The following is a 12,010-nucleotide window of genomic DNA, read 5'->3' as shown; positions in this document are numbered from 1 at the left end:
AATCTAAGAATTACCAAATTGTGACACAGAGACACAAAGTGAGGAAATGCTGTTGAAAAAATAATGCTAATGGACTTGCTCCATACGGGGTTGCCACAGACCTTCAATCTGTAAAAAAAATGCATTATCTACAAAGGGCAATAAGCAAAGTATAATAGAGTGAGGTATGCATGGATTAAAGAACTGTTATGAGAACTCTATGACAGAAATCTATCTGGGTGGACCTTAAATAGCCCCTGGATGAAATTTTGAAAAGGTAATTATCCATCCTCACCATCTAGACAAATAAAAGAAAAAAAGAAATTTTCTAGAAAGAACTCCTACCCCCCCAAAAATTCACTCAACCCTTTTATGCATAAAAATAGCAAGAAACAGAACGAGATGACCTATTAATTGAATGATAGGGTGTTATGTGGCCATTAGATTCACATTTTCACACACAGGTATCCCCCACTTTCTGAATGTTCATGTTCTACCATTCATTTTTACAAAAGACCTACCTTAGTATGGTAATGGCTTTTTCCATAAAAATGAAGATGCTCTTTGGATTTCTTTCCATTAGCAAAAGCAGGTACTAATGTAGGTCTTTTGTGAAAACACAGTGGAATTATTACAGACTTTTAGAAAATGAGAGTCCTCTCTTTATGCCATTTCAGGTTATGCAAGGTTTCACAGGAATGCTCCACTTTCAGATGGGGGGTGCTCTGTATAGAAGACAAAGTTGCAAGATATTTACAATGTACTTTCAAATGAAAAGGATTATGAATCTTAAAAACAGTAAAGTCCCATTATGTGTATTGTGTGCACATCTATGCACATATATGGAGGGAACACATGCAGAAGACAAAACATTATGTTAACTAGTGGTGGGTAATTTTTATATTCATTAAACATTTTTTGTATTTTCCAAATACATATTTGGAACTGTAAGGAACACACAGGACCGTGACAATCAGAAAAACAGTTAAAAGTAAGTGGAGAAACAAGAGGAAACATACGCCCCAACTGCCATGTGATGCCAGGAATGGGCACCAGTATTTTAGTCCTATCTTACTTCACTATGTAACTAAACAATCCAACAGTATTTTGCTGTTGACAACTGTTTTGAAAGTAGCATGAACTTGGAAAGTCCATAACTACTGACTTCCTGGATCTCAGCTTCCTCATCTATAAAGTGAGAAAAATCACAGTAACTCTAGACAGGCTTAACTAGGTATATATAAAGCACACTGAAATACTGCAGTATTTAGATGGATTGCCAGGAACTTCTCAATGTTATTTATATTCGCCTTGCTATTTATAGAACTGCGGCATATCCCCTTTCATAATAATGAGGATAGCTACCATCTGTTGAACAAATAACTGTGTGACCAACACTTTACCGATGTTATCTTATTTAATCTTCACAACAGCCCTGTGAGGGATTTTTATCCCGATTTCCCTTATGGTGAATGGGGACACAGAGAGGTCAAGTGATTTGGCCAAGATCACACAGCTTGTTAGTCACAGAGCAAGGGTTTTATCCTAGATCTGTCAGACTCAAAAGTTCATGGTCTTTTTCCTAAAACATATGGCTCTGCGCTTAGCAAGAGGCTCTCCTCCAGATACAAACATTCAAAGTGTACGGTTGCCAAAAGATTAGCTTCCTTTCAACAACTTGTCCATGGGAAAATGACAAAGAAAGATAAATACTACATGAGTGAGGTAAAAGTTTATAATTCGTCAAGTACCTACTCTGAACATTCCTAAAAAAAAATGTATTGTCTTGTTGAAGAGCTTACTCATATTATGAAAAACTACTGTGTCCTGGATATCTTCCAAACCATGTGAACACTTTCAAAATTTAAATTTCTTTCCTCCCAAACTAACTCACCTTCCTCTATTCAGTAATGGCAACATCATTATTTATCCCATCATGCAAGCCATTTCCCCTCCTCTAACCGTCCACATCTAGTAAGAAAACTGACTGCTGATTTGACCTGAGATGTGTCATGAAAACATCACCTTCTTTCTTTTTCATTACCTCCACATTAGAGTAGGGTCTCATTCCCTCTTGCCATAGATTATTATAAGAGACTCTAAAACCTCTTTCCAATATCTCTCTCATACCACCATCAAAACTGTCTTTCTAGACAGCAGATCTGAGTATGCTATTGCCCTGCTTAAAAATCCTCTCTATCTAACCATGTATCAGAAGATGGATTCCTTTACATGGCACGTGGCTCTTGCACTCCGAAGCCCTGGACTTTCTTTACAGCCTCATCTTCCATCTTCCAGTATCACATCCTATGTTGCACTACATTAAACTATTTGAAATTTCTAAACAATACAAAGCATTCCCACAGCTCCTGGGAGGGGCTGGCTGAGCTGGCGCAGCAAGCCAACCCCGAGGAGATTGAGCTGGGCAAGGATGAGGATGAGGACGAGATGGACCTGGAGCCCAACAAGGTGCGGCTGGAGCAGCAGAGTATGCCGGCCGCTGTGTTCGGGAGCCTGAAAGAGGACTGACATGACCCCTGATGGCCCTTGTGCCCCCCCCCCCCCCGCCAGCATCCTCCAATATAGCCTGTATTTGTGAAAAAAAAAAAGAAGGATTTTATTATCACCCTCCTGCACCACCACCATCACTCTTGCAGTGATGCTGCTGCTCACTTATTATTTAAATTGTATATTGTCCTTGCAGACAAAAGACTGTATGAATTAAAAATATAAAAGCAATGCCAACAAATGAATACTGGTCATGTCAGAGCACAGCTATTATTTTAAGTGAATATTTTTTTTTACCTCAAACATAAGTCTCTGTTTCTTTAATTGAATTTCTAAAAATCTATACACTAGAGCCCTATGTAAATACTGGATGCTACTTTAGAAAGAGAGATTTAATTTGGCAAATCCATTGATGAAAAGCATTGATGTAATCAATTGAAATAAGGAAACAGAAGATTTTACAAAGATAAATAAAATTAGAAGAGCAAGTATGACATGAATTACAAAATCAAGAATGTTGTATTTGGATTTCAGTTCTATTGCAAACCTTCTTGACATTTTAAAAGCATTACTGATTCTTAAATCATCATTTTGATAGGCAATAGCCATTTCCATCCATTTAAATGTTGATTTTAAAAAATGAAGTATTCTTTTAAATGTTTACATTTTTATCCTCTCCCTAGGCTGCCCAATGAATATTCTTTGTGTAATTAATCCATCATGATTAAAAATATATGGACTACCCCCAACAGCATGGACCTTTCTGTCTTTTGGCATTGTTTTCTTTTATTGGAGGATTGACAAGCATAGCATTATTTCACTCATTTGGCAAGCTTCTACCAGTAAAAAGTATAAGTCACAAACCATAGGACACTTATTTACATTGGTTATTCTTTTTCAGCTCACGCACTACAGTGACATTCTAAACTTAGGCAACTAAATAAGAATTAGGCTTTGGGGCTTTGGATCCAATCAAACTTGACTCCTTGAGCTGATATTTCTTTTCTTTTCTTTTCTTTTCTTCTGACCCTCTGGGCCTAATTTCTCTGTGTTTACAGCACATGCAAACATGTTTCTCATTAGTGTTTATTTACTACCACAGGAATCACTTTGAATTCTTCTAATCCTGCTGGAAATTTTTTTCTCAAAATAAACCCAGATCATATTGGGTTTTATCGTGTAAATTATGAAATACCAACTTGGGAATGGATAGCTACCAATCTTTTCTTAAACCACAAGGTAAGAGTAAAAATTGGTTGTGGTTGTGAATTGTTTTACTTTTGCTCTAAGAACAGCATCTTGATATTAATTTTTTCAACATGCTTTGCTTTAGTAATTGCGTTACTTACCTCTTTTTCTTTTTGTTTTCAGAGCTTTTCTTCTGCTGACCGTGCAAGTCTTATAGATGATGCTTTTGCCTTGGCAAGGTGAGTTTTGGAAGGAGAGTGGGCTATTTAAAGAACAGTGGATTTTGTCATGAATCTCTTTTTTTGATGAATTGCAGCCAAGTTTAAGTATTAGTGGTAGTTTAAAATATCCAAAGTCACTATTTATAACATTATTGTTTTCCTTAACTCTTTTTTTAAAACTCATATAAGCCTCATAGCTGAAATACTCATATTCACTCTTAACAGACACAGAAAAACTCACCTACCCTACTGACTTTGAGTAAGGTTCATTTATATCAGAGCCTTTGAGCTAATTTGAGTGACATTTGCAAATGCTCAAAAGTGCACCTTCATAATTTGATTTAATAAAATGATAATGTGTTTCATTCACTTACTTCTATGAGCCTAAGCCCACTGTATGAGTTTATGGCTAGAGTTGTCAACTCTTGTTCAGGTCATGAGGGTAAGAAGAATGAGACCGGGTGCTCTAGGATTGATCAGAATTAAGGTACCACTTAAGAAATTCGACTTTTTTTGTTTTCATGGCCTGAAGGTAACCTACACTTAGAAAAAAATCAGCATAGATTGGGAAAATGCAGGAGTAGTAACTACAGTATCTTTGGGATTTTTTGTTTTGTTTTGTTTTCAAGTAGTCTGACACCACTATTTCAACAGGTGTTTGTTGAATTTCTGGGATTACTGTAGGAGCCAGGGACACAACCAACTGGTTTTGCTGGCTTTGTAGTGGCTTCATCCTAGATACAAGCAGTGTACTGGGAAGGAGATGCTTCTTTCTCAAAAAGTCTTCACTAGCCCCTTTGTCTGGGTTAGGTGTCCCTTTCATGGGCCCCGTGTGTCACCACAATATTATACTATCATTTCTTATTAACTGTCCATCTCACTTACCAAATTGTAAGTTACGTGAGGGGAGGCACCCAGATCATGTTCCTGTTTATTTTATTCCTGGCTCTTAACTGTGACTGGCCCATGGCAGAAGCTCATTAAATATGACCCCAACACATGTCTGAAAGATAGTATACCATCACCAAAGGCATGGGAGAACTATTTTACACAGACTTCCTAGATGATACACTGGAAGTCAGAAAACCTTCTTGACATCTTTTAAGGAGGAAATGGATAGGGTTATAAAACAGGTTCTGGGACAATTAAAATCTTGATTCTGTATTACCTTGAGTAAATTTTTTTTTAGGATTTTATTTATTTATTAGAGACATACACACACACACACACAGAGAGAGAGAGAGAGAGAGAGAGAGAGAGAGAAAGACAGAGAGAAGCAGAGACATAGGAAGAGGGAGAAGCAGGCTCCATGCAGGGAGCCCGATGGGGGAATCGATCCCGGGTCTCCAGGATCACACCCTGAGCATGAAGGCAGACACTTAACTGTTGAGCCACCCAGGCGTCCTACCTTGAGTAAATTTCTTCTCACTGACTTCATTTCCTTATGAGTAAAATGGAGATGATCTTATAAGACTCATTTGAGAAATAAATGAAATAATGCTCATAAAGCACCCCAAACAATGTCTGGCCCATAGCAAGTGCTTAATAAAGTGTATCACTTGACTGTACCAGACACTGCATAGGCCTTGGAAATTAAATGGTAAAGGAAGATAACCAGTATATGAAAACACAATAGAACTATTAAGAATTCTTCTGGGGGGAAACTCTCCTAGGAATTCATCATGACCTTTTCCAAAGCTTGGCATCTTGGCTGTTAGAGATTACACAGAACTGCAATATCTTTATGGTTAAATTCCCATCATAATACAATGCAGACAGTTCTTTTTTGCTTTAAGAAGTAAAAGCTTCTTGAACAGGTCACTCTGGGGAACTGTGTATAAAGCAATTAATTCACACAATTGAAAGACTTTCTTGCATTTGCCCAGTTCCTTGGCCACAGCCCAGTAAAATTTTGGAGAGATACGGAAAGGAAGAAAGTAAAAGAAATTTGAAAACCAAAAAATACGTACAATCACACAGCAACTGATCTGGAAAATAGCTGAGCAATCACCTGAGCTATAACCTGAGCTATTTAGTTATCATCCAATTTCCTTCTGTAATGCATGAGGAAAACAGGACTCAGGGAAGTAGAGTCCATCAATATTGGCTATAGCCAGGTGTGGTTCACTCTGAAACTTTAGGGAGAAAAAAAAGGAGAAACATGTAGCTAAACAGGTTAGTACCTGTGATAAGATAAGAATTTATACAGTTCTACTTGGGTGTTTAAAAAGAAATGTTAACTATCATGTTTCATAAGCAGGGGTAAAAGAGCACATCTAAATATAAATGTATTCTTGATTCTCCTATCCCCAAAATAGAGGAGCTAGTACTGTTACTGTCCTGGATGAATATCCAGATGGGCACATTTGTTCAAGACAAGGAATAAAAATTCTCCCAGCTACTTCAAGTCCCCCCGTCTTTGAATTTGAGTCAAGTCCAGTAAAACCACCAAAGTTACCAACTTCATTTAAAGTTCTTCCTTGCCCCCAACTCAGGCTGGTTTCAGGCCAGCCACCTACAGTGGGAACAGGGTGCTTAATGTCTTCTCCATTTTGCTGCATGGAACTTCTGCTTCTCCTTACTTACTAGACTGCCTCTGATTCCTCCAGAACTAAGGTGAGGAGAGCAGGGAGGGAGAGCAGGTGAAGGGAAGAAAGATCCTCATACGCTATCTACGTTTGGTCCTCTGTGAACTTCGTAGATGTTTAATACTAGCTCATTTTCTTGTGTGCTGTGTTCATGGGGTATTTGCCATCTGCACCTATTTTTACTGCTAAGAGTCTTTCTCTTGTAGTTCCTTGAGATGGGTAAGTGAAAACCTCTGAACCATATCTGGTCCAAAGGAAGTATGAATATATATTTTCCCCCAACAAAGTCTGGAAGAATGGGCCACTTCAGTCTTAACTCCTTCACTCTGAGATTAGAGCAGTAGTCAACCGTAGTCTCTTATCCATTAGATTTCTCAGAGTATCAAACACTAGGCCACTGTGCCCTCAAACTTTAGGATACGCAGGTACAACTCTTCACGTGGTTTCATTGAAGCCCCTTTTCCTAGGCTTCATGTGAGAGGAAAAGCCTCCTGCATCCTCCTCTTCTCTGTGGGAGGAGAATATTCACAATACCCTGACAGTGCTCCCCCAAAGCCCTCTTTTAAAATGTCTCATTCTGCCCCTAGCCTCTCCAATACTTTTAATAGCTGGTGATAGGTTATCAGCTAAGGGTCACAAAAAGGGTCACCACGTTAGTTCCAACTTGGTGGGCCTGTATCTTATTTTGGGGTTTAGGCCAAAGGGCCTGGTTTGGGGGTTAGGCAAGGGGTCTTGCCAGAACAGAGGCAGAAAGAATCCTTTTTTGTCCACCTGTTACATTAGGGTTTTCTTTTTCAATAGCTTATTGTGCTATGTAATCACTGTTTGCTAAAGCCAGGAAAGGGATGAGGAATAACATAAGGGAAAGCAGAGAGCACTGCCTAACAAGCCCGTGAGTGGAAGCAGGAGTCTCTAGGTGAGGAAACAATGGCAAAGGATGGTTTAAAAGGCCATCTAAGCTAATCATCCAAAAAGAATTTTAGCCATGCACGCTTCACACAGCAGTGGCTCTCATGATATCCAAGGTGAGGAGCAAGTTACCAAATAAAGACCACCAAATGAGCATAAGCCACACCAAGTTATAGACCTCTAGGGTCACTGGGTCATACCATTTTACAGGTGTTTGCAGAGGTAACCAGAGCACAACGCAGGATTGGATAAGCAACTTCACCCTCCTACTCCCTGCCCCCCCCATACACACACGCTTTCATGCTGCCTTTTAAACATAGGAGAAATAGGGTAATCAGGAAGATACCAAAAAGGACCTAATTGTTTGCAAAGAGACTGTGTTAAGCCAGAAATCTGAATTTAATTGGCAAGTAAACACTGAGAGAGCAGACACAATGGGGATTTGTTGAAATTCTCCACATCACCAAAGGCTTTGCTGGGGGACATGAGCACATGGGATTAGTTGCATCTACCTAGGCACCTTTCTGAACCATTTCTAATGTCTCAGTGAAGAGAGATGTTGGACAAAACACTGCTTAACTCAGCTTCTCTGAGGACTATACTGTATTTCCAGGTCATATCTAGTGAAGCAAAAACAAACCTTTTTGTTTGTTTGTTTGTTTTTTTAATAAATTTATTTTTATTGGTGTTCAATTTGCCAACATATAGAATAACACCCAGTGCTCATCCCATCAAGTGCCCCCCTCAGTGCCCGTCACCCAGTCACCTCCACACCCCGCCCACCTCCCCTTCCAACACTCCTAGTTTGTTTTCCAGAAACGAACCTTTTTTTATAGGATTCCCCGAACTTCCTGGGTACCTCAGCCCAAAATAGGAGGGCAAGATTTCTCTCATCGGACCCATTTGTCCTCTTTTCCATCAAATTTGGTGGGAACTTTAAGTTATAGCCTCCATCTTCTCCAGGTAATAGGATAGTTATATAGTTTAAGTCCATCAGGCTGGGCTTTTTCTAGATGATGGAAGATTTTTTAAAAATTTGTAGGAGGCCATTTGCTTCAACGTGGATGGAACAGGAGGGTATTATGCTGAGTGAAGTAAGTCAATCGGAGAAGGACAAACAGTGTATGTTCTCATTCATTTGGGGAATATAAATAATAGTGAAAGGGAATATAAGGGAAGGGAGAAGAAATGTGTGGGAAATATCAGAAAGGGAGACAGAACATAAAGACTCCTAACTCTGGGAAACGAACTAGGGGTGGTGGAAGGGGAGGAGGGTGGGGGGGTGGGGGTGAATGGGTGACGGGCACTGAGGGGGGCACTTGATGGGATGAGCACTGGGTGTTATTCTGTATGTAGGTAAATTGAACACCATTAAAAATAAATTTATTATATAAAAAAAAAATTTGTGGGAGGGCAGACCTTCAGCCCAGGGCCTGATCCTGGAGACTCAGGATCAAGTCTCACATCAGGCTCCCTGCCTGGAGCCTGCTTCTCCCTCTGCTTGTGTCTCTGCCTCTCTGTCTCTCTCTCTGTCTCTCGTGAATAAATAAATAAAATCTTAAAAAAAATTTGTGAGACACCTGGGTGGCTCAGTCAGTTAAGCATCTGACTTTGCCTCAGGTCATGATCATGGGGTCCCGGGACTGAGGCCCCTGTCTGGTTCCCTAGTCAGTAGGGAGTTTGCTTCTCCCTCTCCTTCTGTCCTTCTCCCCTGCTTGTGCTCTTTCTCTCAAATAAATAAATAAAATCTTAAAAAAAATTAAAATGCTTAACCATATCTGGCTTTCAGAACTACTATGTGTCTATGGATTTTACAAATGGAGTTTGAGACTCAAAGTTGCATAAGAATGCTGCCTTAGGTTGAGATCCCTAGAAGCAGAATATGAAACACAGGTTCATGTACATTTAGTTTATTAAGAGAGTACTCTAATGAGATAAGGAGTATGAAAACCAGGTTAGGGTAGGGATTAAAAGCTCAGCCCTGATATGGTCTCAGATGGAGTCTAGCTTTGCCAGATTCTACTAGGAAGCTATAAATTGTGCTGTAGAGTGGGTCCAACTTGAGGGAAGCAGGCTGTCTTGTTGCATTCCTGAATCAGAGAATTAATGGCAAGGGGTGGAGATTGCCTAACCTCTTAGGCAAGATGGATATATTTGGCCAAGTGCTATTCTTTGAAGAAGGTGGCAGCTGTGAGCCAACAGAGCACTGTAAGGGGATCTGAGAAGGGCATATAGATGCCTTTGTTCTCAGAACCAGGTCTTCTCATGTGGTCCCACCAGTATCAACTCTGGCTAGAAGCCTGGGAGAAATGCAGATTCTTATGCTCCACTCCAAACCTGCTAAATCAGAAACTCTGGGACGGTGGGAGCGAAGAGTATGTGATTTAATGAACTTTCCAGGTGTTGCTGATAGATGCTCAAATTTGAGAATCATAGTTCTAAATGATACTGCTCTTCATCAGGAGTATCAAATACACTTGTATTTGAAGCTACAGAGTAACATAATTTGTGGGAAATGAAAATTCCATTAGCTAAATTCTCAAAATGTTATGCCTATAATAACCAGCAAAAATTCTCTCCCAGTCCAATGTTCTGACCATATGACTCAAGACTTAAAGAAAACAAGTGATACCAAAATGGACTTATTGCATAGTTATCAAGCATGTTGGAAAAATAAGGCATTAGGATAAGATATCGATTTTCAACATTTGAATACATAGTATTTCCTCAGAACCTCTAACCTTTGGATAATTGGATTCCCTTCTTACTTCTACTTATGCTACCTAATTAGCCAATTCTTCTGGCTCTGGTAACTGAAATCCACTCCTTCTAATTTTTTCACCTACCTAAAATGTACAGGCCACTTGGTTTCTGACCAAACTGTCGTTCTTCCTAAACTTTCATTATTCTCTTCACTAAATTGATCCTCAGAGCAACAACTATTCTTTATGAACACCTTTAAAAATTACCAACCAAACATAGTTGTTCCTGTATCCCCTAGGAAAAATAGAGAATCGTCAAAATTAGAAAATTCTCAAGTTTCAAATAACACAAAATTCTAAAATTTTTCTTACTTAAAAAACATTCTCAGTAAAACACTCCATTTCTCAATATTTTTTAAAGATTTATTTATTTATTCCTAAGAGGCACAGAGAGAAAGAGAGGTAGAGACACAGGCAGAGGGAGAAGCAAGCTCCCCACAGGAAGCCCAATGCAGAACTCGATCCTGGATCCCAGAATCACGACCCGAGCGGAAGGCTCGGGCCCCACTGCTGGCCACCCAGGCGTCCCTCCATTTCTTCATATTATTTGAACTTTTATTAAGGGAGGTTGCATGCTCCAAAATGTAATTCTTTCTAACTAAGATCAGGACCTGAGAAAATAGGGGAAATTAGCACTCTGAACTGAAAAAAAAACTCTATCATATCTCACTAGTACAAATCAAATGATGCCAAAGATTTCCCATTCTTTTTTTTTTAAAGATTTTATTTATTTATTCATGAGAGACACACAGAGAGAGAGGCAGAGAGACAGGCAGAGGGAGAAGCAGGCTCCATGAAGGGAACCCAACGTGGGACTCGATCCTGCGTCTCAAGGATCACTCCCTGGGCTAAAGGCAGCGCTAAACTGCTGAGCCACCCGGGCTGCCCAAGATTTCCATTCTTATTTATGTCCAAAACTACTAGTCCATCTTCTAATCAAACTCTTGGGGAGAAATCAAGATATAATTACATTCTTTCATTCACAAAATACTATCAAACCTAATAGCATTCAATGCATCAGTACTACTAATTCAATAATTCAAGATTTATTATTCAGTTTAAACTTTCAAAATATAATTTGAAAAGACAGAATTCCCATCTAAGGTTGTTTTAAAAATCTAGGGTAAAATTTGAGGCGTAACAGATTTTTGAGAAAAGTATTTCACAAAGTTCTAGAATCCCTTTTAAGGAGGAAGAAATTGGATTCTTTAAACTTTGAAATGTTGATAGAAACTTCAAATTTAGTGGAGAAACAAAATCCATTTTTATTTATCAATATTGTTGAAAATGTATTAAAAAGGAGATTTTTTAAATAATAAATTTATTTTTTATTGGTGTTCAATTTCCCAACATACAGAGTAACACCCAGTGCTCATCTCGTCAAGTGCCCACCTCAGTGCCCGCCACCCAGCCACCCCCACCCCCCACACTCCTCCCCTTCCACACAGTTCATTTCCCAGAGTTAGGAGTCTTCCATGTTCTGTCTCCCTTAAAAAGGAGTTATTTTAATGGGAAAAATAAGTTCGATTAGAATTTTTAAGCATTCATAATTCGTGAGTATTGTTATGTTTCCTCTTCATATCAAATGTAATTTCAATAAGATATATTTATCAGGGTATATTATTATATTATTATTATATTATAATAAGATATATTTGTCATTTGTATATTATTTTCTTATAGATGATTTTTAAAGAGGTATTTATTTATATATTTAGAGAGAGTGCAGGAGGAGAGGGTAGAAGGAGAAGCAGAGGGAGAGGGAGAATCTCAAGCAGACTCCTTGCTCAGCATGGAGCCTGACACGGGGCTTGATACCTCAACCCTGAGATCACAGCCTGAGTAGAAATCAAGA

At 39.0% G+C, this 12,010-nt stretch overlaps 1 protein-coding gene and 1 long non-coding RNA gene across 2 annotated transcripts in view; one reads left to right on the top strand and one right to left on the bottom strand.

Moving 5' to 3' along the window:
• Positions 1-12,010, bottom strand: part of LOC140598576 (uncharacterized) — an 89,595-nt gene that overhangs the window by 19,954 nt on the left and 57,631 nt on the right. The window lies entirely within an intron of this gene.
• The window catches only part of ENPEP (glutamyl aminopeptidase), an 85,360-nt gene that overhangs the window by 59,035 nt on the left and 14,315 nt on the right, over positions 1-12,010 (top strand). Inside the window, exons 12-13 of the mRNA XM_026013461.2 lie at positions 3,590-3,726; positions 3,859-3,914. Coding sequence (XP_025869246.2) covers positions 3,590-3,726; positions 3,859-3,914 — 193 coding nt within the window. The remainder of the gene's footprint in view (positions 1-3,589; positions 3,727-3,858; positions 3,915-12,010) is intronic.

This window comes from Vulpes vulpes, chromosome 4, assembly GCF_048418805.1.
Source record: "Vulpes vulpes isolate BD-2025 chromosome 4, VulVul3, whole genome shotgun sequence".
NCBI lineage: Eukaryota > Metazoa > Chordata > Mammalia > Carnivora > Canidae > Vulpes > Vulpes vulpes.
This window is presented reverse-complemented; position numbering and strand designations above follow the sequence as displayed.